The sequence below is a fragment of the Mustela putorius genome, unplaced genomic scaffold, assembly GCF_011764305.1.
Source record: "Mustela putorius furo isolate JIRA1106 unplaced genomic scaffold, ASM1176430v1.1 tig00000127_pilon_pilon_pilon, whole genome shotgun sequence".
NCBI classification, from domain to species: Eukaryota; Metazoa; Chordata; class Mammalia; order Carnivora; family Mustelidae; genus Mustela; species Mustela putorius.
The window spans coordinates 15973405-16000483 of record NW_025421288.1 but is presented as its reverse complement, the minus strand read 5'-3'; the positions used below and the strand labels follow the sequence as shown (position 1 = coordinate 16000483).

The window sequence follows — 27079 nt, the reverse complement described above, 5'->3', positions numbered from 1 at the left end:
CCTGGGGGTCCCACCCTGTCCTCCAGGGGAATCCTGCCTCCCAGGGGGGCCCACCCCACCTCATTTCCTGGGGGAATTCTGCTCCCCGGGGGCCTCACCTCCACCCACGCGGGAGGGTTCTGACCCGTCCAGAGGCCCGGATGCCAGATACTGCTGGCAGGAAGCCCCATATTCTCCACTTCCAGGCAAGGAGCGGGGTCGTCCAGGGGCTGGGGGTGCCCTGACCCCAGCAGGATCCTCCCCCAACAGCCAGAGCTGGCTTGGGAGGCAGTGGGGTTCTAGGACAGGGCCCAGGGGAGCCCTGGCAAGAGGAGAAAGCAAGAGCAGTGGGATTTCCCAGGCCAACCTGTGAGCCACTGTCCCCAGGCCTAGTAGGAAGGGCCAGCGGCCTTCTCCACTGTGTCCATCTTGCCTCTCCTGAGGACCCTCAGAACGGTCCTTCTTGATGCCGAAGAGACCCCTGCCAGCCCCCGCCCCCACCGCAGGTGGAGTCCGCTTACTTAGCTTGTGTCTTAAGGAAACAACTGCACAGCGTCGCCTGCCGGCCACACCTCGGAGCAGGAAAGTCCCTCTCCTCCTGCGTTAGGAGGTGCCCTTCTGTCCGGGCCCACCGCCCGTCCCGCTGCCTCCACCCCGTGGGGGATCCCCCACTCCTCCCCGGCTCTGTGCTGCCGGCCTCCTAGCAACCCCTTCTGAGGTGCTGGCCCAGGCTGCTCTCTTTGCCTTCAGGACAGAACCCAACCCTTAGCAGCTGACCCAGCCCCCGCCTTCTCCCCACACGAATCCCACTCTGCACCCTGGAGAGCACCCGGCCCGGGGCAGACGTCTGCTCAGTAATGACTTGTGTTGCCTGAACTGGTCGGCTCTCTCACATCACAGGACTTTGCACGTGCTGATCCTTCCACCTGCAGTGCCCTTCCTTCCAGAGAGCTCCCGCTCATCCCTCAAAGCCTCTGTTAAATGCCCCTTCCTCTAGGCACTACTTCCTTCAACTAGTGGCATTCCTTGCCCGGTTACGGGAACTGCTGATGTCACTGTGGCGGCATGCCGAATGTCCCCGGCCACTCATCTTCCATTGTATTGGGGGGCTGGGGGCACTTTGGGGGTGAAGGGTCTATCTTATGCAGATCCTCAGCACCCCGGGGGGGCTGTAATACATGCTAGTAAGTTGAAAAAAAAATCACAAAAGGTGGGAGCAGGAAAGTAAGGCAGCGATGTTCTCTCCCACAGACCCACACCAAGGTTGCGGAGGGTGGGGGGCGCTTCCCCGGGGGCTGGTGCAGAGCTGGCCCTGCTGTGCTCTTTAGGAGGCCTGGGGGAGCTGATGCTGAGCCCACCCCCAGCAGCCCAGAGCTGGGAGCCAGACTGGCCAGATGATGTGTGGCAGAGGCTATCTTGGTGGGAGCCTTGGACCCCGGGAAGGGCGCTGTGGAGATGAGCTGATGGTGACTTGGGGGGTGTGGGGGCTTAGAGGGGTTAGAACAGCAGGGCCGGCTCTATCCCCAATTCCAGCCCTGGTTTGGCCATGGCGGGGGGGGGATGGCCTCCTGTGCGGACACCTCATAGGGGCCTTGAAAGGCCACCCTTGGCCCCTCTCCCCTGGGTAGGGTGGGGTCCCCAGAAATGTCTGAGGGGGAAGAAGAGGGTAGGCAAGGTGTTAGGGATCACAGAGGTCTCACACCCTTCCACCTACCCCTTCCAGGGGTTTTCATGGGACCCCTCCCCAAAACCTCCCTTCCTGGGTGGCTTTGGGTTCCAGCCAGCCAGCAGAGCCTGAAGGTGTCTGGGGTCAGGGATAGTGGCCGCTGGGTCACTAACACTCTCTCCCCTCATCCCCCACTCCATACAGCCCTCCCAGCTCCAGTCCAAGGGTTGTCTGAAGAGGGCCCTGGGCAAGTGGTAGTGGAAGGAGCAGGCCCGGGAGCGAGTCAGCCACCCCTAGCCAGCTCGGGCCCCTTGACCCCTCCACCCCATGGGTGGGAGCCACAAGCCTGGGGTCCCAAATTCCAGATCTCCCCATCAGTTGGCACGGCAGACCCTCTGGAGGGATTCCTGGGCCCTGTCCCTCCTTAGAGTCGGACTTTGTAGGCCTGGGGGTGGGGGGCTAGGGACCCGCACATAGAGATGCTCCCAGGTGATCTGGAAAGGTGGCCAGGTGAGAAGCCTGGGGCCAGATGGCCCCTAACGGCTTTCCCTGACTGACCTCGGGACTGCAAAGTCCCCAGTCAGCCGTGGAGAGGCTCTGCAGACCCAGCGCCACAAAGCCTTGTGTCCAGGGCAGGTGGCTGAGCAGGCCTGTGACAGCGGGCTGAGGGGCCTCCCTGACCGGCATGAAGTGTGCGTGGGTCCCTTCCTCTCTCCCTCCACTGACCCTTGTCACATGCTGAATGGTGTCCCTCCCACAAACGCTGTGTGTGAGTCTGAGCCCTAAGACCTCAGCATGTGAGCTCAACTTAGAAATAAAGAGGCGACATCTGGACCCAGCCACACGCAGGAGCACCCCACGCGGGGATGGAGGCAGAGAAGGGGTCTCTCCGTTTCAGGTCATGCCGGACAGCAGGGCGCAGACCCCAAACAGAGGGGACAGGTGTGCATGTCCTGTCGCCTCAGCGATGAGGGGACTCAGGGAGCTCTGCACCCAGGGCTGGGGAGGCCAGAGAGGGCCTGCGGCGCACGGGCAGACCAAGGGGGGGGGCAGCTGCGGGAGGAGAAAAGGTGCTTTGTAGACAGCTCCTGGGAGGAGGGCGGGTGCGCGAGAGAAGGGGCGGAGTAGGGCGGACAGAACCGAGCGGTGAGAGGCGCAGATGGGGCAGGCGGAGTGAGGGACAGCGCTGCGGGAGCGGGGGCCCAGGTGCGGGGCGGCGGGCACAGCGGGAGGTGCTGAGAGCCGGGACTGCGGACGGCGACCAGCAGCTCGGCGTACCCCGGTCTGAAGGTCGGGGAGGAAATCCGACGGCGGGTGCCGGGCCGGCCGCGCAAGGGTTCCGCTGGAGCCCCGGGTGGGGCTGACCCGCCCGCGGGGCGTGAAGACCCACAGCACGTCTCGGGCAACTGAGGCCGCGGGTGGGCCAAGGAAGGGCCTCAGGAGGGGCAAGCGGGGGCCGCGGGCGCCCAAGACCGCGGGAGACCCGAACCCGCGGCAGGGAGGCCGCGCGGGGCTGGGGGCTCGGCCCGCGACCCGGCCCCCCCCCCACGATCGCGGGCAGCAGGGGGCGCTGCCGGGCCGCGTCTGCGCTCGCGGCTCGGGGCGCGGCGGGTCGGCCCGGCCAGCCCCGAGCCCGGGGCGGAGGACGCTCACGGCGACCCTGGCTGGGACTGGACGGCAGTTCGGGGCGGGACGTTCGGCCCGCCCTGCCCAGCAGACGTCCGGCCGCCTGGGGTCAGGCCGGGGCCTGGGAGGGGTGCGCGAGGGCCTCGGGCTCCACGCGGAGCAGGTGCTCCCGCGCGCCCTCCGCTCCCGGCCGGCCCGCGAGGGAGCCCGAGGGAGCCCGAGGAGCCCGGGGAGCGCGCGGGCGCGGCGCAGGGCCGGTGAGGGGCGCCGCGGCGGGCCGGGCGGGCTCCTGGCGAGCGGCGCACCCCCGCACCCAACGGCCCGACCCTCGGAGCCCCGGCTGGCCAGGCAGTGCGGGCGCGGGGGCGGCCAGAGCGCGGCAGGGGCGCCGCTCACGGAGCCTGGAGGCCCGCGGGGCTCGGGGCGCGCGCACCTGGGCTGACGTCACCGCCCGTCCCGCGGCCCCGGCCCCGCCCCCGCCCGCGCCCGCGCCCCGCGCCCGCTGTCCTGCCTCGGGCGGAGCGGCTGCCTCCTTGTCCAGCGGGGTCCTGGGGCTTTGGGGAGGGCGGGGCCAGCCACCTGCAGGGGGAGGCGAGGGCCCCAACGTCCCCTCCCCCACCCTGCCCTAATGCCCCCAGTCCTGCCCTTCCTGTTAGGGCTGACTCCGGGGGGACAGGCCTTATCAGCGGCGCCCAGGGCCCCCTCGTTCTTTATCAGCCCTAACGCCTGCCGCCCAGCCACCAGCCTGCCCACTCTGTCCCCAAGACCTGACCCTCCAACAGCGATCAACAACACAGAGGGGTGCGCCCCTGGGGGGAGTGTCCCCAGTAGGAACCTGGGCAGAAATCATGGGGACCGTGGGGGTGCCGGGAGGAAGCCCTGGGTTTCTCCCTTCCACCTCGGGCCGCACTGTGGGGCCCTTGAACCAAGCCTCCGAACTCCCAGATAAACAGGTGGAGGAGAGAACAGCTATCCCTCCCCTCACCCCAGGGCCGGCCCATCAGCGCCAGCGTGTCCTGGGCCGGCGGGATGTGCCACTGAGCCGAGGGGATGCTCCTGCCGCACCTTGCAGCTACGGGGTGGCCTAGTGAGCCCCCTTCCTGCGCAGCCTGGGCCGGCTAGTCTCAGTCCCTGGGAGGTGTGTGGGGTCTGCTGGAGGGCCAAGAATCTCATCCCTGCTAGGCATCCAAGGAGGGGCCTTCCCACTACCTGAGACCGGGGGGGGGGTCACACTGTAGGGGCCCGTGTCCCCACCCTTCTTAGTCAAGGGCCAGCCCTCCAGCCCTCAGTCACTGCCCCCGCACTGGGCCAGCAGGGTTCTTGACTGCACCCTGCCCCCAGCTGTTTCTGTGAGCAAACACCCCCATTGGACGGGCTGGGTGGGGGTGGGGGCACTCCAGGTCCTGGCTTTGTTTTCGGTGCTCTGGCCTTTTCTCCTCTCCATGGGCTCCAGGAGTCCAGCCGCTTCCCTCGCTTCCCTCGTCCTCACCCACTTCTATTTCAAGCTCTCCTTGGCTATTTATAGCAATGGCCGGCAGTTGCGTCACACTGAGTCTGGCTTAGCCCAGCCCCACTCCAGGGGTGCCACCACCCCTGTGTGCCGCCATCTATCTGTCCTGTAGGGTCCCTAGTGCCAGGTGTGTGTGTGTGTGTGCATACGCACACACGTGCGTACGCGCGCCCACTGGGTCAGGCAGATCGCTCACTGGCTGGGGCTCAGAAGCGGGAGAGGAGCCCAGGGAGGCGAGGAGCTGGGTTAGGGGAGGTAGCCCCCTAATTCAAGACCGGGGTTGGGGAGGGGAAGCATCTTTCCTTTCTGTTCCCAGAGCAACTGGCTGGCTTGTCCTGAAGAAGGGCCTTTGCCACTCTGATTTCATCTTTGGTATTTGCAAAGAGCCAGGGAGAAGGCTTCCAGAGGGCTGCCCAGGGCTGCCCACCGTGGCCTCCGCCTCTGGCCTCTGGAATGAAAGTCCCTTATGGAACCCAGTCTGCTCTGGTCCTATCCGACTTCAGGGAGCCCCCCTCTGCCCACCCCTTTCCTTCCTGAGATCACCCCATTCCTGGCATTCCCCGGGAACAGGGCAGGGGTCGTTGGAAGATCTGCTCCGCTTTGAGATGCCTGAGGGGCTTCCCAGTGAAGCCCCACCCCTGACCTCAGTCTGCCCTGTGGCCCAGGTGTGTTTGGGTAAGAAAGCACGTTTGTCTTTTCCCCAGCCTACCAAGACCTCCTCAGGGCTCTGGGCACAGCACCGCCATCTCAGCCTGGTGCCCTCTCCCTGACCAAGCCTAGCTCTGGTTCTGTCCTTGGGGTGGTGTCCTCTGTCCTCCCCCTCACCTCCATGAAGCTGCCAGCACCATCGCCAGGGCCTGGCCTCTCCTTCAGAGATGACCTTGTGTCTGGAGACCCTCACTCCCAGGGCCAGGGATAGATCCTGGGACTGCCTCGCCCGCCTAGACCCCAGCCCCCTGACAAAAGCATGAGATCACTCTGGGGGGTCGGCTGGAGGAGCCCTGTCTCCTGGGAGGGGGACCTTGGCTTCCACCCCCCCGCCCCGGGAAGCTCTGCTGGCAGTGCCCCTGTTTGTGCTGGACCCACCAGCCGCTGTGCCCCTTTCTGCAGAGCGGGACCCTCAACTGCCAGTCTGCATTTTCTCTTCAGACCCTTGGAGGCTCTGTGACTTCTCAGGAAGGACAGGTTTTTGGCAGAACAGATGATGCCTTTCAGCCCCCTGCCATCCAGAGCCAGGCACCCCCCTCCCATTGGACCTCACCTTGGCCAGAGGTGGTCAGCTTTCGCCTGGACCCCGTCGTGTGCGGCCCCACCTCCACATTTCTCTGTGGCTCTGGCTGTAGTGTCTCCTTGCAACCCATGTCCCGGACCCCCAGATCCAACCTGACCTTCAGAAGCCAGCCCCTCACCCCAAGCCTTCCTGGGAGCCAGTGGCTTCATGCTTCCCTGGCTCTACGCCCCCTCATGTCTGAGTCTTGAGTCTCCCTCTGTGCTGGAAGGGGCCCGAGGGGCCTCTGAGACTGGTCCTTTCCAAGACACCTCCAGGGACTGCTCAGCTGGGGTGATCAGAGCCCAGAGATCAGAAACCGAGGCCGCCCCAATTCTGCCCCGCTTCGAGGGAGCTTGCAAAGTCAGTTGCCCTTGTTTAAAAAAAAAAAAAATACAACTGAGTACATTTGAAGACCTAACTGGCTTTATTCCAAGACTCATCAATTGGACAGCACCTAGCAGGCAGGAGGGGGCTCCGGGGAGTCACGCAGAGTGGAATGTTTTACAGGCAGCAGGGTGGAGGGGACAAGCAAGCTGGAAGACGGACTGTTTCAGGAAGGTCACCTTCCCTTGGGGAAAGCTGGGCTATTATCCTGCGGACGACCTCACGGGTGCTGGCCAGGAAATTCCAAACCGACTCCGCTCCTGGGAGGGGCTGAATCTGCAGTTAGGGGAGGTGTGAACTCTTGCTTTGCTGGGGGTGGGGGGGCTTAGCACAGGTGACTCCATTCTGAGCCCATTGTCTGTCTTTTAGCCCCTCCCTGGGCCTTGGAGAGGGTTAACCGGGTCTCTGCAGTGGTGCCAGCTCTGAGCCCGTGGTTTATAGAGGGAACACGTACTGATCACTTTGTCTCAGCAGGACTGGGTGCCCCACACGGTCCAGTGCTGGGACGGAGGTAAGCACAGGCCTGCAACGTCAGGTAGAGGAGCAGGAACGCACCAGCACTACAGACCGGGCGAGTACTTCCCCGCCTTCTCCCCGCGCCCGCCCGCCTCCCCCACCACTAACCCACCCGCCCGCCGGGCCGGCCCCCCAGCTCCTCATCTAGGCACACGTCTATGCTTTCAACGACCTGTCCACCAGCCGGCCACCTCATCCTCCTATCCACGCACCGCCATCCGCCCATCGGCTCCCTAATCACCCATGGGCTCAACCACGTACCCCCGCCCCCGCCAGCCCTGGAGCCTAAGTGCTTGGCAGATAAGCGTTTCTGATTGCTAATGGAAATGCCTGGCATTAAGCTTCGGAGTGCCCAGGCAGTCACTTCAAAGACACCCATCTCAAATAGACACATTGCCAGAGCTAGACGGAGAGAGCCCAGCTGCCCCACCGAGCAGTTCTGCCCCAGAAGGTCCTGGGCGGCCACTCTGGAAACCTCAGCCCCCACCCCCAAACCCGAAGAGTTAGAGACCGAGGTCCATGCTGCCTCCCTCTCCTCTCCCCACGACCTTGACCTGTGGCCTCAGATGTGCCTACTCCCTCCAGGGCCTGTGAGTCAGGAAGCTTCCGCAGAGCCCCCTGATGGCTCTAGGTCAAGTGTGTCCTGTCATCGTGAGAAGGACCACCGGGGCCCGTCCAGCCACGACATTGGCCCCTGTGGGGAAAGGCGTCTAGTGGCCCCCCAGCAGTAGTGCGGGCGCACGGGAGGGCCCAGGCATCCCCAGCATCACTACTCACAGGCTGAGACCTACCAGAACAACCCTTCACTGACAACGTACTCGCCCATTTGAAACCCACGGAGAGCCTAAAGCTCTTGATCAAGGGGGTCCGGAGAGTGAGAGGCAGAAGCAGGCAGGATGCCCAGCGTTCACGGAAGAGCCCCTGGGACAGTGCCTGGCTTCGTTGTCGAGAGCAGGTGGAGGTCAGCCCGTGGGTGTGTGGGCCTGGCCTCAACACCTTCTTCCTTCCGCCCTTGGGCCAGGTGACCTGCTGGGGCCTGGGCAACTTGGGAGACGGCTTCCCCCCACCCCACGTGCATCCTTCCACTGCTCCCAGGGTCCTTTGGCCTTCTGTGCCCTTGTGGTCTTCCTGCGAGAGCCGCCACCAGCCTGCCTCCTACGGGGCAGGGGCTCCTGGGCCTGGGGGAGCAGGAGGCACCACCATGGGGCTGGAGACAGCCATCGGCTTTCTTCCACTCCCCGGCTTTAGGGACTCCACAGGACTGCCAGAGTTATAAATAGATGTTCTTGAGCTAAAAATAGCCCCGCTTTAGCCTTTAGCGACAGCCCAGTGCTTCTAGTGTTCAGCCTCTTGAGGGCTCCTAGGGATGCTGGATTCAAGGACCCTGCCTCCTGCCACAGCCCCGGAGAGGGGCCCGCTGAGCCTGTCTCCTGCTTCCGCTCCTCTCCCAGGCTCCTGGAACACGCACACCCTGCATGCGTGTGCGGGCACTCTTGTGCATGTGAGTTCCCATGCACGCATGCGCACGCAGAGGTCTGGCCCTTGTCCCGGGTTTGGCCTACCTGCCATGTGGACCTAGGGAAGTGTCCCTAGAAAGAAGCAGGCCAGAGCCCCAAGGAGGGTCCAAGGCATTGGCTAGAGGGCCGTAGGGCTGGGCCGTATCTGGCAGCCCCCCTGGAGCAGGGGAGAGCCGTCCCGGGAAATGACCGGAAGCAGGAGTCGGGCCTGGCACACTGTGAGCTCAGCGCCGTCGCTATAGTAACAGCCAGCATCAGAGTGACCTGGAGAAGTCCGGTCTGAAAGTCTGTCCCAGTAGAGTAGTGCTGGGACTACTGGGGGGGAGGAGCACTAACCTCCGGGCTGCTGCGGCCTGAGGGCTACGTGCTCTGGTGGGAGTCCGCGCAAGTGCAGGTGCAGCTGCAGGTGCAGGTGCTGGTGCAGGAGCAGGTGCAGGTGCTGGTGCAGGCGCAGGCGCAGGTACAGGTGCGCGGCCCCGTCGGGAAGGTTGGTGGGCAGGGCAGGGTGACTCCAGGGCGAGGAACCCAGGGGCCGGGGACAATAGTGGCTGAGTCCCCTGGTATTCCACCAGATGCCCTTCTGAGTCTTCGGTCCTTGTGGCCACATGTAGCCCACGTGTTCTTCCAGCAGTTGGCTGGAAGAATGAGAAAGCCGGTCGCAAACACGAGCAAACCATCTGCCAGCAGAAGTCGGGCGGCGTGCTCGGCGCGTGTGGAGGTGTGTGGGGATGCGCCGTGTCCGTGCTTACACTGGGGAGGTGGCTGCGGGCAAAGCCCCGTTTTGATTGGACAGAGTTGTAAGTTGGTAAAATTTTCACCAGCATGTGACAACAAACAAGGGTGTTCCACGTTGGAGGATGCGGCCAGGGCCCCTTCCCCACACAGGCCTCCCCCACCCTGCCTAACCCGCCCTCGGGGTCCCAGGTCCTGAGTCCTGCGGAAGCTGGCTCGCTGTCCTGGGCCAACGGCCCAGGGTCCTGGCCTCAGGAAGCCTGCAGGGCCGCTGGCCCACACTCTCCACTCCCCCCACCCCCCAGCCTGAAGAAAGAGGCAGCCAGAGGCACGGGGAAAACATCCATGTCAGGATTTATTACAACACGTTGTTTCCAAATACAAAAGAAGGGGACAGGACAGGGAGCAGAGTGTGGCCGCGCTGGGGGAGGGGTTCTGGGGCAGGAGCGCCACCCAGTCCAGAGAGACTGGGAGCTGTGCGGGGTGGGGTGGGGGGGGGGTGCGGGCCCTACCACCTCCCCTCCACTGGACCTTCCAGCAAGTGTTAGGAGGGGGCGGGGTCCATTCTGGGGTGACCCCCAATGCCAGGGCCAGGGGCGGGGCGAGAGGGGGGGAGGGCTGGGGCCCGGCCCCGCCCTGCCTCAGGCAGTGTGTGGAAGTGACTGGGGAGGGGCTTGTGCCAGGGTCCGGTCCCCCCCCAGGACAGGAGAGGGGGTGGCCGGGACAGGACCTCCCCCCACATTGCAGCTGCTACTTTGGGGTGACCAGTGCCTCAAGAGCAAGAGCCCCCCACACTCCATGACCGAAGTCACGAGAGACGCTGGCGGCCCTAGAGAAAGGGCAGAGGGCAGAGAGGAAAGGACAGGGGCTGTGGGACCTGCCTCCAGAGTCTGGGGCCCAACCAGTGGCCCCAGACCACTGTCTCCTGGACAGCACAGGGGTGGGGCGCGGAGGTGGGGACCAGTGCATCCTCCACACCCAGGGTCACCTCAGAAACCCAACGCGATAGACAGACAGAAGGCAAGTTTACATAATCAATCATAATAATAATAATTAACCAATAATAAATACTTAAACCTCTAATCCATAGATTGCAAACACAACGATGATAGCTTATTTTCTTGGGGAGAGGGGTGGGGACAAGGGGAACAGGAAGAGGACTTTTGCTTAAAGGAGGGTGACAGGGGCACAGGCCGCAGGTCAACAGAACAAACAGAAGAAACAACTACACGGGCAGCTGCTCCCGGACTCGGTCCCACCCAGCTGCTCCCCAGGACGCGGTCCCACCCAGCTGCCCCCCAGGACTCGGTCCCACCCAGCTGCCCTCCTGCCAAGCCCCTGGCCTCTTCCCAAGGCGACCGGCCCCCCCACCCAGGACTTTAGGACATCTGAGGGGTGTCCTAGGATATCTGCTCCTGCCTCCAAAAGCCACGGGTCCCAAAGACCCAAGAGGGTGTGGGGCAGGGGGCAGTGGGGGCATTTTCCTTGGCTTTACCACCAGGAGGTAAAGGACCAGGAGGGCCCCTCCGGGGTCAAAAAGCCATCTGGCCTTCACCTTGAGGATACCAGGGAGGCTGCGGAGGCGAGAGCTCCCCAGGAAAGGGGAGTGTGGGAGGGCTCTTCTCCAAGGACTCCATGGGGCGGGGGGCAGGCATGGGGCCATCTGGCCACATCAGGGGCCTTGATCTGCCTGGAGACAGCTCTCCCAGAGCTAAGGACCCCATCCCCGGGAAGCAGAAGTGTCTGCCACAGTGTCTGTCCACCACCACCACCACCACCACCCCCCCCCGCCACAAGGCAGCTCCTCATGGAGACCCCCACCTGCAGGAACATACCCGAATTCAGGTCTGGCCTGGGGCTTGGGGCCTGGGTGGGGAAGAGCCCAGAACTCAAAATCCACCCGCCCTGTGACCCGGGGAGCCAGCACTCGCTAGCCCAGCTCTCCGGGGCTGGGGGGGGTCGACCTGACCTGACACCCCCGGGCTGAGCTTCTCCTGTTGTCCCCTACCTGGCGGGTGGCGCTAGGCAGCTCTGCAAAGCAGAGACAGGAGAGCAGGCTGGACGGAACAGTCCTGCTGAACCCGTGGAAGGACGGGGGCTCGGGCGGGAGTGGGGGCCATTCCACTTCCATCCCTGCCCGGGGACCCACATAATCCGACACCCACCGAGCCCCTATCCTGTTCTAGCCTCAGCCCCTCCAAACACCCTCACCTCTCCAGGCCGGATGCCAGTCGACACCAGCCAGGCGAGGGCCAGGATGGGGGGGTGGGGGAGGCATGTGGTTAGGGGAGCCTCCAGCGGGCAGAGCCACCTCAGCCTCACCCCAGCCCCGGGGACACTTCCCCCACCTAGACTTTGGTGCAGAGCCCAGAAAGGAGCAGAGGAGGAGGAGCGGAGGGGGGCAGGGGGGGACAGGGAGGGACGGGGGGGGGGGGGACGACAGGGGGGGACAGGGAGGTTCTGCGGCTCAGTTTGTGGCAAAGTTTTTTTTTTCTCCTCTTTCCCCTTTTTCTTATGTAAAAAGTGCACGAAAGCTGGGCAGCCTCTTTGCAACGGTCAGCAGTGTTTCCTGGAGGGGGGGGAGGGGGGGAGGGGACCCCAGGCCTGGCACCCCAGCTTGGGACTGAAGGTGGCCTCATATTGCTTAGAAACGTGGGTTTCAGTTTAAATACCAGACAGTAAAAATAGAGGTCCGGGGGCCGCCCGCACTGTTGCCAAATCGTTGCCAGAATGAACAGCTTAAATAAATAAAAAATCGAAATATTTACTTCTCGATAAAAATCGCAGTAAAACCATTTACCTTTCTTTGCATTATATATAATATATATTTATAGTGGGCCCGGCTGCCGGCGGCCCAGGCCAGGGAGCCGAGGGCAGCGGAGTGTCGGGCGCTGGGTCCCCCGGCCACCGTCAGGACACCTCGATGACCTCCACGCTGCCCGAGAAGCTGGCCTGCTTGCCCAGGGCAGCCAGCTCCTCGCCGCGCGCGCGCCCCTCCACCATGCCCTCCTCGAACTCCATCTGACAGCTTCGGCGCTTGAACTGCGTCTCCGGGGCCGGCTCGTCCGGCCAGCCGGTCCGCGCGTCCCGGGCCTCGGCCCTTGCCGCCTCCCGCCGCCGCGGGTCGCCGCCCCCTGAGCCCTGCGCGCCCGCCCGGCCGAAAGCGCCGAACCGTGGGCCGCCCGCGCCCTGCGCGCCCTCGGGGCTGAAGCACCAGGGCCCGTCGGGCGACGGCGTGCCGGGGGAGTCGAGCGGCGGCGCCCAGCTCCCGGGGCCCACCGGCTGGCCGGGGCCCGGCAGCCCCGGGGCCGACAGCGCCGAGAGGCCCAGCCGCGGAGTCTGCCGCGAGGCGTCGCCGAAGTTCAGGCCGAGGCCGTGCGCCGGGGAGCGGGCCGGGGAGCCGGCGGGAGGCCGGGGCCGCCGGCGGAGGCGCGGGCGCGTCTCCGACGCCGCGTCTGGGCTGTCGGGGCCCGGGGAGGGCAGGCCCAGCGCGCCCCCCGACGGGCTGTCCAGCTTGCACACCTTGGGGGCCTCCCCGGGGTCGGGGGGCCCGGGGTCGTCCGGCCGCCGGCTGGGGGCGTAGGCCGACTTGATGTCCAGCGAGAAGGAGCGCTTCAGGCGGTTGGTGTCCTGCAGGCGGTCGGAGGAGAGGTGCAGGCCGCGCAGGCCCTGCTGCAGCGCGCTGGTGGCCGGGGCGGCGGCGGCGGCGGGGGCGGCCGGCGCGGGCAGCTCCCCACCGGCGCCCGGTGCGCCCTCCCTGGCCGCACCGGCCGCTGCGCTCCCGGTGGCGGCGCTCTCTGAGGTAGGTGGTGGCAGCGGCGGCAGTGGGGCCGCGGGGCCCGGGAGGGGCTCGGGCGTCCCGGGGTGGGACGCCCCGTCTCCCTGCAGGGCGGCCAGCAGCTTCAGGCTGCGCTCGTACTCCAGCAGCTGGCCCAGGAAGTTGAAGTTGGGCGAAATGGATGGGCGCCGGTCCTTCACGAACCTGGGGGAAGGGGGCAGTTTTGAGACGGGGCTCCCTCCTCCTCCCCCTGCCCCCTGCTCCCCCTTCCTCCTGCCCCCCATGTCCCCTCCCCCGTCCCGCTGCCCTGCCCCCACCCCTCCTGCTCTCCCCTGCTCTCCCTGCCCCTCCCCTTTCTCCTGCTCCCCAAGTCCCCTCCCCTTATCTCCCTGCCCTGCCCCCGCCCTTCCTGTCGCCCCCCCTGCTCCATCGCCTGCCCCTCCTCCCTCCTCCGCCCCCTCCCCTCCTCCTCCAGCTCTCCCCCTGCTCTCCCTGCCCCCCCCCCACCCCCTCCTCCTCCTTCTCCTCCCCTCCTTCTGCCCCTCCTGCTCCCCGCCCCCCTGCTCCCCGCTCCCCTGCCCACACTAAGGCTCGCAGCTGATGTGCGGACCCATCCGGGACTGCTGGAGCTGGGCTCGGGCCTTCTGCAGCTAGCTGCTAGTGGGTGGAGAGGGGCACGGGAAGGGCCATCTCCAGCCTTAAACTTCTGGGCCCAGGAAGAAAGGAGAGGCTACCTGTAGGCATCATCTGAGGACATGCCCATGGTCTTCATGATGTAAGCGATGGCGATGGTGGCCGAACGGGAGATGCCAGCCAGACAGTGGACGATGACCTGGCAGCTGGACAGCTTAGCTTTATCTGGAGGCAGGGCCGGTGGGGGGGGGGGTGTTGGTGGGCAGGTGAAAGCTCAGGGTGCAGGGCCCTTCCCTAACCCCAGCAGAGGACCTTACTGGCCCCAGCGCCCACAACCCCAGCCCCACATCTCAGGCCCAGGCCCCCCCCACCCGGGCGGTCACTGAGCCTCCACCCCTCCAGGAGACGCCTGGCGCCGCCCCGCCCCGCCCCTCCCCCGCCCACTCACCGATGAACTCGATGGACTTGTCCAGCCAGGGCAGCAGCTTCTCGCAGTAGCTGTCGTTGACGGGGATGCGCATGAACCGGCTCTCGCAGATGAAGTCCGGCTTGGGGCAGGAGTTGCTGGCATTGAGGACGTAGCTTATTCCGTTCTGGGTCATCAGGTCCTGGAGGGGCGGGAGGAAGGGCTGGAGGAGGGGGTGCCCTGGAGGTGGGAGCCCCTCCCCCCTTCCACCTGGAGTTCCGAGCCTCCAGCGGCGCTGGAGGGGTGGGGGAGCCCGGGAGGCTGGTCCCCCAAGCGCCACCCGCCGCCTGAGGTAGGCTCCCAGGAATGTTATGGCTGCTGGGCGGCGCCTTTGCCTCTTCCCTCCTCACAATTTTACAACACGGGATTCTTTCAGGGCTGCCTGGGGGCCAGTGACATCAGCTGTTTGGCATGTGGGCTCCACCGCCTAAGGGGCTGGGAGCTGCCTCTCCACCGGCAGCGTGGCCCCTGTCCTCTCGCGCCCCAGCCCAGGCTCCCCCCACAAGACACTCATCATCATCCACCACCCCACCCCCCCCCCCCCCCCCCCCCCCCCCCCCCCGCTGGCTTTCAGCTCCCTTCTCACCCCCCTCCCCAAACCAGCCCTGGAACTGCTTCTGAGCTCTGGCCTCTCCCCCCCTTCCAGACGGCCAGAGCCCAGCTTTGTACACACCTTGTTCAGGACATCTTTCTGCGAGCCCAGGTAGAGGTGAGGCAGGATGCGGGTCAGGCCCACGCTGGGCACAGGCAGGCAGGGCTGGGAGAGGCTCATGGGCAGCAGGGCGGCTGGCTTGCCCTCACAGAGGCCAGGGAAGCAGGAGGAGAAGGTGGCGAAGCCCCCTGCAGGAAGAGTGGACATGTGGGTCAGGCGGTGGGCAGGCTGGGCGCGAGAGCGAGCCCCGGGTACCGACCGTCCCTCCATCTTGGCCGCAGCCTGGACCCCCTGCCCCACGCAGTGCCAGGTGGTGAGACTCTGGCCTGAGCACCAGGAGTCAGCACAGGGTGCCGGAGGGCTGCACTCACAGAGTCGAGGCGCATGCTGGGCGCATATACAGCCTGTCCCTATGCCCGCATTCCTCCCCGGACTAATTAGGAGCTGTGCCTGCCAGGACGCTGCTGTGATGCCCATAAATGCGGGCTCGAGGCTGCGGGCTGGCCCAGCACGTGCAGGACTGGGGAGGGGGGCGGCTCCACCGCCATGGAAGGTCCCTGTCGAGGGCGTGGCTCTTCTGTGCCTGTGGTGGCCAAGGGCCAGCCTGGGCCTTCCTGCCTCTCCCCCAGGGCTGATGCAATCCCTCCCTGACGCTAGTTGGCTGGGAGCCCCTGGCCAAGCCTAGGTGCCAGGACCAGGAGGCAAGGGCTTTGGAGGGGGGCCCTCCTGCCCCTGGGCATGTCGTCACCTCCTGGAATTGGCATAGCCTGCAGGGCACCTGTGCTCCAGTTTGGGCTCTCTTCTGCCCAGAGTACAGCACCAGAGGACGGGGAGCAAGCAGGACCTGCAGCGGGCACGCGTGCTACACGTGGCTGGCAGGTGCCCCTGCCTCTCCTGCTCCACCACGTCCTGGGCCACAGGTCAGTGGAAGGAGCCCATCTGCCAGCCTCAAAGACCCCAGCGGGAATCCCTGGTATATCTCTGACTCCGTGAGTGACCACGGGCGGGACTTACTACACCTCTGGCCGGTTTCCCCAGCCAGCCTGCCACATAGCACAGTTGTGAGTCTCGACAGAGGCGGTGGCCGTGAAGACGCACGGAGAACTAAGCGGCCTGCACCCAGGCAGCTGGTGGCCGCCAGCTCCTGGACGGTGAGATCATAGTCCCTGGCAGCTGCTCTGGGGCAAACCACACTTTTGGGGACACGAGGCCTGCGGACATTCCCTGCCCTCCGTGGACTGATCCACTACAGAGTTCAAGCGGACAGATGCCCACCGTAGTGCACTGGGGTGCGGCGGGGGCCCAGGCCACACAAGCCCCAGTGCTCTTTCCCCGTCTGCAGACACAGCTGGTGCCTCACACCTGGCTGATTTCCCGGGACAGAGATGCCTGGTGCCCTCAGCCTTCACCCCTGGCCCAGCTCCACGACCAGTTTGTACAAACTCCCAACCAGAGTGCCAGGAGCGTTCCTTGTGCCCCCAATGACAGCTTGCCTTTGGTGGGGGGCAGGGTTGATGGGGGGGCCCTGCAGGCTGAGGGAGTGGAGGCAGCTGCCTTGGAGGAGAAGCTCTCCCTACCTCGGCAACCTGCTGGCTGGACAGGGAGAAGTGGCTGACTATGAGCACAGCCAACAGGCCACCCACGGGCAAAAGCTGCCCTGGTGTGGGGGCTGGGCTCTTGCTCACCGGCCAGAGCCTGGGGTCCCCTGGGTGTTCCTGCTGGAGGACAACGCCCCCCCCCCCCAGCAGACGGGATGTTTGCAGGGTCTCTGCCAAAGACTCGTCTCTACCATAAGCTTCCCGAGCTCTCTGGGGGGCCTCATCCAAGCCGAGGAGGGCTGGGCTTATGCCACCAGCAACTTCCCCTACAAAGGGGGATCTCTGGACAGGTGCAGACCTGCCAGTTTTGACTGCAACCCCTCAGGTAAAGCCCCACAGGTCTGCCTCCCCTTCCGGAAGAGCCAAGCAGCTTGTGGTGACCCCGACAAGCCCCCCACCTGGGCCAAGGGCAGCAGAGCCTGTGGCCCCGCCCCTCCAGTGATGTCAGGACACCCCCGCGGGGCTCCGGGTTGCTGGAGAGGTCCACCCTGTTATCAGTGGCAGCAGGCCCGGACCCTCAGGTGCTGGCACTCCTCGCGTGGGGTGGGGGGGAGGCGCCCCCATCCCCCAGGCATCCCCAAGGGCACCTTGCTTCAGGAGGGACTTCCACCTCCCTCTACCTCGCAGCTTCCCAGCGCGCGCCGCCGCACAATGGAGCCGCGGACTCGCACAGGAGCTCGCTCCCAGGACGCACGGACCGCACCGACCGCTCGGGCCCCGGGCCGGCCCTGGCCCCGGCCGCGCTCCCTCCAGGCGCTCTCCGGCCCACAGGTCGGCGGCACGCCCCGCAGCCCCCCGCCCCGCCGCCGCGGTCCCCGCGCCCCGGGAGGGCCCGCATCTGCCCGCACCAACCTCCCCGCCCCCGGCCCCGCGCACGCTCCGCGCACCCTCCGCGCAGGGGCCGCTCCCGCCCCGGTCTCCGGCCAGGGTCCGAGGGCGGCGCGCGCGGGGTCGGGCCGCGGGGGCGCACCGAGCCGGCGCCGCGACCGCAGCAGCCCGCATTCCGCAGCAGCGCGCACCCGGCCGCCCGCCGCTTAAAGGGCCAGGCTCGCCTTCGGTCCCCGCCCCGCTGGACGTCACCGCCGAGCGGCCTGGGGAGGGCGGCGGCGGTCCCGGCCGGTTCCGGACCCCGCGCCCTGCCCCATCTCCCTCCTCCGCGGCCGCCAGCCTCCCCGGTCCCCGAGAGGCCTCCCTCTGTCCCCGGCCGCGACGTCCTCCAGGCGCGCCCCGGCCCCGCCCACCGCGTGTGGGGTCCGCCCCGTTTGGCCTCCGCGGAGCCCCCTCCTCCTGCGCTACGGACCCTGGAAAGTCACTCGCCCTTTCCGGCGGGGCAGCACCCTGGTTCCCACTCAGCCTTGCCTTCCCGTTCTCACCCCCTGCGGCCTTGCGCTGGCCTCAGGGGTGGGAGCTGCGGACCAGGCTCTCAGGCTGTCCCCGAGTCCCAGTCCTGACTCGGTGCCGCTGTGAGCCCTTCTCATGCTGCGGTGGGTCGGGACTTCTGTCTGGCTTGGCCCTCTGGGAAATGGGGTCAAATACTCTACCGTCGCAGGGAGGGGCCGGCAGGGAACAAAGAGCAGGTGGCAGCCCCAAGAGTTGAGCGCACCAAGTGGGGCACAGCCAGTGTCAGGTGAGCCCTCCTGGCACATCGGAGACCTGCCCTATGGCTGCCGGGTGAGGAGCCACAGCCTCCAGAGGAGACAGCACTAGAGGTTCTGGGCTTTCCTGGGAAGCCTGGGGGTCAGGGAGGGCGCTGCTCTGGGTCTGGTTTCTCAGACTCCCAGAAAGCCTGGTGGCTCCCACTCCTGACTAGAGAGCCTCCCAGAGCCACGGGGGCATACGACACGGACCCACCGGTAAGCCTCCCGTGGACTGTGGTGAAGGCCCATGCTCCCGCGGGGCACCAGTGCCAAAGGGCCAGCCCTATGCCCACGGACCACTCCGCAGCATGCCCACACGTAAGAGGCGGCTCAGGGCAGACGCTGGCAGGGAGAGTGCACCGTCCAAGACAGGCCAGCTCAACCCATCCCTGGAACCTGGGTTGTGTCTGGGAGGTGGGGTCTACAGAAGTGCCCCAGGCCCTGCCAACCGGAGGAAGCCGCGCGCGCACGCACGGGGGCCTTCCCAGCCTCCGGGGTGCCTGGGCTGCATCTGGGGTCTGGGAAGCCCCACAGGGACCTCTACTGGTCCCCAGCAGGGGCCAGGCATCCTGGGCTGGCTGCAGCGTTCAGAGGTACTCCCTGTCTGGGACGAGTTCTGGTCGGATTGGGGTTTGCAGAGGACAGGGGCTATGCCCCCCTCTCAGACAGCTGGAGGGTCAGACACTCATCTCGGCCTAGATCGCTCCCCTCCTCTCCTGCCACAGATGGCATTTACCGGTTTCCTCCGGCCTACCTCTTCACCGGCTAGGGGCAGGGTAGGCTCATGCTGGAGGGGTGCTAAAGCGTGTGGGTCCAGGGGAGGGAACAACGGAGCTGGGGAGAACTCTAGTTCTCTAGTTACTGAGACAGTGCTCCCCCCCACCGACACTGCCCCCAGTAGCTGCTGGTTTCTGGGCTCAGAGAAGAGAGCAGAGGTGGATCCAGAGACTGACTCCCCCAATGCCCCCCCCCAAAGCTAAGGTCCCAGTGAGGAGAGGGCGCCCAGAGGCCCCTACCCCGGGGCTATCTGGAGCTCACCCGTGAGGATGGCCACACTGTCGAAGCAGCCGTCCAGCTTGCTGAGCAGGATGGAGAGGAAGCTGTCCGCGGCCAGCACGCTGGCATCCCGTGTGCTCTGGTCATAGACGACCACGTCCTGTGGCTCTGTGGCCTCCACCTGGAGGCCATAAGGGCAGAGGTCAGGGCACTGCTGGGCACCTGCCTGATGCCCCATCCCCTGCTGCCGCCTGCTGCTACTGGTCAGGCTCTCTGCTACCCACCCATCTCACAGCTCACACCTGCACAGGTGTGAGTGCCCACAGCGACACAGGCAGGCCCCCAGAGCCAGCAGGAACAGGGGCACGCTCCTCCTCGTGCCTGCCCTCTCACACAGGCACCTCCGCTAAGGACGGACATTGCTGGCACCCCCGGTGGGCCAGGCCCCCTAGGATAAGATGCTGTGAGTGTAACCGGGTCCTCGGGCACACACGGGTGGCCATGGTGACATGAGGGTACACACGCTGTCGGGGGGGCTGAGGCCAAGGGAAAACCATCCCCAGGGTCACTGGGAGGCCATTTCAGCGCTTCTGAGGGTGGTGTCTTTGGATGTGGCCAACTCCCCAGCCAGCGATGGGAAACGTGGGGGCTGCTGTAAGAGCCCCTCTTCATCCAGGAGGCAGCTGGACGTTGGGGCTCCCCTGCCCTCTTCCCACCCGGAATGCCCAGCCTGGGGACCAGCTGCTGAGTTGCTTTTACTCCCAGTGGCTACTGCCCTGCCCCCCAAGCAACTCAGGCCCTAAGCCAGCTGAGCCGCCAACCCTGGGTCGATGATGTCACCAGCAGCCAATGGGATTGCGCTCTGCCTGGGAGTCCTCGCTGGGGGTGAGTAATCACCGGGTTCCCTCCCTGAGGCTGCAGGGAGCTCGCTCTGGCCTTGGTGGGGGTGGGGGGAACTCCCCGTAAGCGGCTGTGCCACCTGGGTCCCTCACATCCAGCTCTGCTGGCGCAGGGCCTGTGACAGACCCCTCCCCAGCTCGGGGCTGCTGGCCGTGTCACTCCCCGACTGGAGGTGTCCTCGCCCTCCCAGGTCAGGGGGTCAGTGGTCCCTCCCAGTGCTGGACCTGATGCTCCTGGCTAATGGAGACAGGATTGTCCCCTGCAGGTGACCTGGGACATTCATGGGGGAGGGGCACGGAGAGCGAATTCTGGGTCACTCAGAACTCCAGGGAAAGAACTGGGGGGCTGGGCACAGAGATGCTCAGCATTAGCCTCTGGCCTCCCCCATCTTCCTCTGGGTTCTCACAGCACTCGGTGTGCTCCTGACCAGCTGCCCTCTGGGTCCACTGCCCCTCTGAGCCCTGGCCTGGGCCCCAGGGACACCATCCAGTCTTACATGGGGAGACCTCTACTCCGGGGCTGAGTGAGGACCTAGATAGGGTCAGCAGGCCCCGGTTGGGAGGGGCTCGTCTCTGGGGAGATGGGCTCTGCAGAGGGCCTCCCCGGGGAGGGGAGGAGGAAGCTCGGCGAGGGGGGTGGGAGCTGCCTGCCGGGCCCAAGCTAGCATTCGGACCGGGGAGCCCAGTGCCGGTTTGAGAGCGGGGGTGTGGCCAGTGGAGGGCCCCTGTGTACCCAGCTGAGGGGCTCTGGCCTGGCCCCTGGAAGTGACAGGAACCTGGGTGGGGGTAGGGTGGGGGAGGGACAGGGCGTGGGGCACACCGGCTGGTACCTGGCCGCGCGCGGCCGGCTGGATGAGCTCGGCGATGGTCACCTTGCCCTGCTGCAGCCGCCGCTTCACCAGCTTGGAGCAGCAGATGTTCACGGAGCTGAGCACGTGCCAGCTGTTGTATTCCACAAATGAGCGGCTGTCGATGACCAGCGGTCCCCCAGGTCCGCCCCGCAGGAGGCTGGCCAGCTTCTTGGCATCCATCACCTTCCGAGGGAGTCGGTCCCCTGCCATGGTGGGGCCGGGGGCAGTGGGGAAGGGGTGAGCCCTGAAGTGTCCAGGGGCTGCTCCGCAGGCCGGGGATGTGGCCTAGAGTGCAGAGGGCCCGGGCATGGTGCCAGACCTGCAGGGAGAGGCAGATGGTGAGTGGGGCTGTGGGCCCCCATGGTGGGCACCCGGCCAGCACCCCAGGCAGGGCTGACCTCCGGACCCAAGGGCACCGGAACGGCCGAGCCGGCAGGCACCCAGGGGGCCCTACCTTGCCTGGGGTGAATCAGCAGCCCCTCTGGCTCCATGAAAGGTGAGGCCCAGACATGCGGGGTGGGTGAGGCAGGCCATCGGACTGGGAAAGCGGGCCCCAGGGGTCCCATCCGGCACTGCATTGTGCAGGCCGCGGCGACAGCCTCCCAGTGGGATACAGTAGGGCAGATGGGGGACCCCAGAGGGAAGCACTGGCTGGACAGGGAGGAGGGGCCTGAGGACCCCTCCCCCGGCCCTTGGGTTCACGGACACTCACTTGATCCGGAACCCTTCATTCTGCCCTCAAGCTTCTGTCATCCCTCTGCTGGGATGCCCCCACCCCCCCACCCCGCCCACACGTCTTCTCCAGAACTCTGGGCTGGGCAGGGTCCAGAACCCGCTCCCTGCCCCAGGATACCGGCCCCCTCCGGCTGCCTGCAGCACTATCACTCCCTGAGCGGACCATCTGGACCCCGAGGAAGGGGGGTTCGGGCTGCGTCCACACACGCTGCTGGGCTCCTGGGGGGGGCAGGGGGTCTTGGGCAAGGAGGTGGGGCTCCTCCGGGCTGCCATTGTCCCAGTCCCGCAGCCTGAGCCCTAGCGCCTGCCGCAAAAAGGGTCTGGGGCCAGTGTCTGTCTCCCTGCAGGAGCGCGTCACACGCTCGCTGACTGGAGCAGGCTGCACGGCAGGCTGTGTCGGGCCACACTGAAGGTCTGAGGTTTAGGGGGACCCTTCTAGGGGCTGGTAGGTCCCAGGATGGGGTGGTATGGATGAAAGGCAAAGTAGGTGACCCAGATGTAGGACCCTTGGGGTGCGGGGACTCTCAGCATGGCCTGTAAGGGCTCTCGGGCTGAGGGCTGTGTGGAGGAAGTACGAGGGACCCCAGATCCTGGGGCTGAGACCCCTCTTGCGGGTTTGGTACTCTGGCCTCTGCCACACACTTCCCAGCCCCACCCCCACGCCCCACCTGCCCTGCCACCTGCCAGGACCAGCCTTTCCTAGGCCCACCTCACCACCCGGCCCACCAGGATGCACAGCGTGAAAGTGTGGACTTGACTTTAAAGATGGGCAGATGGAGACTTGGGCAAGGGGAGGGGTTAGCCTCAGGTCACCCCACGGGGACTGGTCAGGACCCACAGCCTCTACCACTGCTGTTCACACGGGGTCTTCCCTCCACCGCACCCCTACCCAGCTCTGGCACAGGAGAGGCTGGGGGGGCAGATGTCAGAGGACGAGCCTCCAGCTGTGGCAGGTGAGGCCTCCCAAGGACACTTGTCCCTCATCAGGTGGGGTGGGGTGGGGATGGCGGGCTTCAGAGAGAACTAGGTGCCAGGCAGATGTAGACCATGCCTGCTGGCCATGGGCAGCCTTAGGCTGGGCCACTGGAGCTGGCCCAACGGGAAGTGGCCGGGATGGCCCTGGCCAGAAGGCAGGGCCCCGGGATCCCGTTCATAGATGCCTGGCTCCCCGGGCAGGTGCCCGGGCTCCTCCACAGTGGGGGTGAGGCCCGGGGTGCAGCTGGGGCCGCTATCCCTCCCAAGGGCCAAACCAAGCAAGGCCAACAGCAAAAGGGCCCATCTGCCAAAAGGGGTACCCCACATGCCAAGGGGGCTCGTCACCAGCTGGGGGACCTCCCCTGCTGAGGGGGCCCTGTCTGCTGTGGGGGTCCCAGCCTGTGTGGTGAGGGCCCCCAATTCTATTCCTGTCCGAGATGTTTTGAGAAGCTACTGAGTTGCCCTCTGCACCTCAAGACTGTGGCAGACGGGCCGCCCGCTCCAGGCCTGCGTGAGCCTCCGGCCCCATGCCTGACCAGGAGCCCAGCGCAGAGGCCCACCCAGTCCCTGGGGCAGACGTGTGCGGGCAGAGGGGCGGGCAGGTTTCCCATCAGCCAGGTGAGCGCAGACGGGCGCGAGAGGGGACAGCACTTCGGGCAGGGAGAGGAAGGGGCCGAAGGGAGGTCCTTGGCCCTCCCTGCAGTCGCGGGGCACAAACACTGCCTTCGGACCCCGAGCTGGCTGGGGCAGGGGCTGGGGTGTGGAGAGGCAGGCGCCGCTCCCTCTGCAGGACAGGAGGGAGGCCGGCTAGGAGGAGTGCGGGGAAGAGCCCAGCAGGGCTGGGGGGCTGCAGGACGGTGGCGGGGGCGGGAGCCTCTGGAGGGTGGGCCGACAGGCTCCCCCCGCCCAGTACCTGGTCTCAGCCCCGCCTCCCTCACGGAGCTCTCCGGCGCGGCCCCACCATCCGCTCCGGTATTGTTATTTGCAGCCGAGGGGGACTCATTAGCAAGTTCGCGCCTCCGTCGTCGCCATGGCGACCGCAGCGGCGCCCGGCAACCGCTGCTCCTGCGGCACCGGCTCGCGGCCGCTGGCGGTGCGGCCGGCGGCCCACTCCTGGCTGCCTGCAGGTGCCCGGTAGCTGGGGCCTGGCGCCACCCGGAGACCCAAAGCCCAGGCGTGACATTGCTCCAGCACGCCCCACCGGCCTCTGCTCCACCCGGCCCCACCCCCCCTTGCTTGCCCCGAGGGCCCCTGCACGCGGGCTCCCGCCCTCCCGCCCTCGGGGATGCCTTCTCCGAGGGCCGAGGTCTGGCCCAGGCGCACTTCCTGCAGGGGCCGTCTGGCACGGAGCTGGCCTCCTGGGTGTGAATCGAAAGCTCCTGGGGGTGGACCCTCACTTGCTGCGCCCGGATCCGGGGCCCAGAGCTCCAGCGGGGCTAGGGGGAGCTTAGCACAGTCTCAGGCTGAAGCATGCGGCTAGAACAGGCAGGGTGGGCCCAGAGGACACAGACCCTGCAAGGTCTTGGGCCTCTCTGATTTCAAGGACCCACTCCAGGCTCAGCCCAGACCCCATTCTGAGGGGACACAGCACCTGTGTCCTGCTATTCCAGAGCCTGGGCGCCAGTGGGATGGATGTGGGAGGGAGGCACAAGCCCAGAGACCCCCATCACAGGGCTCCTCACTGAGGAGACTGGGCAGTTCCCGGTTGGAAGGCCAGAGGCCCCTCTGCACCTGCCTGCCGCCCCTATCCCCCTGCCGGGAGGCGGCACACAACCACCCCTTGTCCGGGAAGGCCACATTCACGGCACAGCCTGGTTTCTGTGCCGCGTGCCAGGACGGGACCCTCGGCACACTGTCCACACGTTGTTGGCTCGCCTCTTTCCCATTCTCCAGGCCAGCCCCTCGTGCAACCACTCACACGCAGACATGTGTGTTCACGTGAGGTCACTGGGCGCAGTCACTCCCACCCTCTGCACGCCGATCTCTCCCAAACCCCGGGACACCCGAACCCAGGGGCAGCTCCAAGATCTCATCACACCAAGGGCTCCCTGGGCCTCCATGGGGCACGCTCTTATCTCTGAACAAGGGATATGCGTGACCAGAAAACTCCCTGCCGACGGCGCCTTCACCAACATCTCCTGCTCCGCACCTAGTGACGGGGAGCTCACTACCTCTGGAGACGACTGTCAGGACTGTCAGCCATGGGGGACAGTGGATCTCCCTTAGAGAGGTGTCTCCAGCCCAAATGGTACCTGGCATACACAGGCAGGCCCTCGGGAGGACCTGGCCATGGGGGTCCCTAGAATGCTGAGATGTCCAGCTCACTGTGACCCAGTGCACTGGGGGGTGCAGAGACGGCTGCACAGAGAGGCCAGGAGAGAGACTGATCGGTGGCTCACACCAAGTCAGCTCATTTTTCCCTCACCTGCTCTCATCAGGGACCCCCAAAGGCTCTAATCCTGGCCCCCTCATTCCTCTGGGCTAAATGGAAAAGGGTCCAAGCCGACCTCTACTGCATCCCCTCTGTGATGTGGCAAGGCCAAGCAGAGCCAACTTGGTCTGGGGAGGGCACAGGCCTGGGAGACAGTAGGGTGGGGGGCTCTGCCCCCTCAGTTCACAGGGGTCCGGGCAGAGCCTGCGGGAGGAGGTGTCCACGTGTGATCCCTACAGAGGGCATGCTCAGGACCCTACACTTCTAGGTCTCCCCTGCTCCTGACTGGGTGGTTCTAGCCCTACCAATCTGCAAGACTTCTGGTCACTGTCCGCCCATGTTTCGCACCTGGGCCGTCCCGGGACATCCAGCAGTCACCGCCTGGAGTGGGCCAGGCCGAGGAGGACACAGCCCATGCAGGCTGGGTGGTCAGAGTCTGGCCCATGTCCCTCTGGCTGTGGCTTTGGCTCCTTCCTCTCCCTCCCTCTAAGCCGCACCCTCTGGAGATGCAGCCAGGATGCCCTCTGCACACCCCTGTGGGCCCTCTGTCCACTTGAAACATCCGGGCCGCAAGGTCAGCCTCTGCTGGAGAGGAGACGATGCTGGGTAAGGTTCTAGAGCGATGGGTGACTTCCGGCATCTTTCTGCACCCGTGTGCATGGAGGCCAGCATTCCTGGGGCAGCCTCTGGGGCACAGGAGCTTCCAGAGGGAGGGCTGAGGGCAGCAGGACACCAGAATCTCTCAGCAAGTGTCCTGGAGCCAGGAGACCAGAACCGCTCAGCAACTGTCCTGGAGCCCTTGGCCTACTGCCGCGGGATTCAGTCAGGCTTCCGGATGAACCCCCAGCTCAGGGCCACTCGAGCTGCTCTACCAGGCAGAGGCTCATTAAACATCTAAGCAGTGAATTCCTGGGACCGCTGTCCTCCGTGAGCAGGGTTGGGGCGCGGGATGCTAGGCTCATTCCCTCCCACCAGCTGCCCTTGGAGCAAGGTCTGAGGGAGGTAGTGGGGAGTGCACGGACCCTCCCTCGGACCCCACTCAGACCCCCAGGGGCAGGGGGCTCGGCAGATCACTGCCCCCCCAGCCTGCAGCACCCCCACACCCGCCCCAAGCTGCGGCACACCACTAGACCCTACCACCTCCGTCCTCCACTGCACGGGCTCCCCCTGCACCCCGCAATCCCCGCAGCACCCAGGCCCCCAACCCCCACCCTGCAGAAGCCGGTACATTTCTACAGCAGGAAGTCAGGAGGCAAATTGTCCCAGGAGGGTGACCTGACGGGGGGCTGGGCCCACTGCAGCCTCATCGCCTCTGGGCCAGACTGGAAGGTACCCCTCCCCGCCAAGGTGGGCGGACAGGCTGAGGGAGCCTGCTTGCTCTCAGCCTGGCAGTGCCAGCCCCTCCCCCAGCACCCGCCGCCGCTGCCTCTGCAGCCGGCGGCCGGATGGTCTTTATTCTGCAGAGGCCCGCGGAGCACCCTGAGGTGGGGGCCCCCGCGGAGGCCGGCCACACGGGGGATATGGATCTGCAGTCCCTCCCCAGCAAACGCGGAATGGGCCCTTTCCTGGGCCGCCCGCAGGCTAAAACCCTCCGCTCCTTTGCTCAAGGCCTGCATCCCCAACCCGCGGGGGCAGGGACGACCTTCTCCAGTTTGGGGCCGACATGGCGGGGTGGGGGCCATCCTTGGGTCTGGGGCCCTCGCAGGGCTCCATACAGACCCACGCTGGATCGCAAGGGGCCAAGGCCCTGGGTCCTCACTGCATGCCCCTCCCCCCCGAAATAAGGAATTTCGAGGAGAAAGGCGACGAAGCGCGGTGGGGGGCGCGGGGCCCGGGCCGGGGTCCACCGGGCTCTGCGGGAGGCGCGCGAAGGGCTTCCCCCGCCGGTCCGCGGCGCCCCCCGGAGCCGGGTCGCTCACCTCGCGGCCGCCTCCTCCTCCCGGGCGCCCGCCGGGTGCAGCCGCCCCAGCGCTCCCGACGCAGCGCCCCCCGGGCCGAGCCCCTGCCCGCGCCCCGCGCGTCCCCGCTCGGCGCCCCCGCTCACCTCGCCGTCGCTCGCGTCCGGGGCGCACGGGGACCCGCGCCCGCTCAGCGCGCCCGCTCGGCCGCGCCGCCCATGGGCCCGGCGGGGGCCCGCGCAGCCGGGGCAGGGGCCGGGGGAGCGCGCGGGCCGCGTCGCCGTCGCCGCCGTCGCCGCCGCCGCCGCGGGGAGCGCTCGCTCGGGCCGG

At 66.3% G+C, this 27079-nt stretch overlaps 1 protein-coding gene across 3 annotated transcripts; it reads right to left on the bottom strand.

Annotated features, from left to right (window-relative positions):
* Positions 1–10331: 10331 nt before the first annotated feature.
* DUSP8 (dual specificity phosphatase 8) lies at positions 10332–27079 on the bottom strand. Of its 3 annotated transcripts, none has more exons than XM_045066712.1 (7): positions 26896–27079; positions 20732–21029; positions 19003–19141; positions 14751–14917; positions 14060–14219; positions 13713–13836; positions 10332–13182 (listed from the first exon to the last, which is right to left on the bottom strand). In XM_045066712.1, exons 2-7 carry the CDS (start codon positions 20918–20920, stop codon positions 12111–12113), a joined length of 1851 nt encoding a protein of 616 aa, XP_044922647.1. In that variant the 5' UTR covers positions 20921–21029; positions 26896–27079; the 3' UTR covers positions 10332–12110. The 3 variants fall into 3 exon arrangements, with proteins under 3 accessions (XP_044922647.1, XP_044922637.1, XP_044922643.1); XM_045066702.1 differs by having other exon boundaries at positions 20690–21029; positions 26896–27076; XM_045066708.1 differs by lacking the exon at positions 26896–27079 and adding an exon at positions 23334–26713 and having other exon boundaries at positions 20690–21029.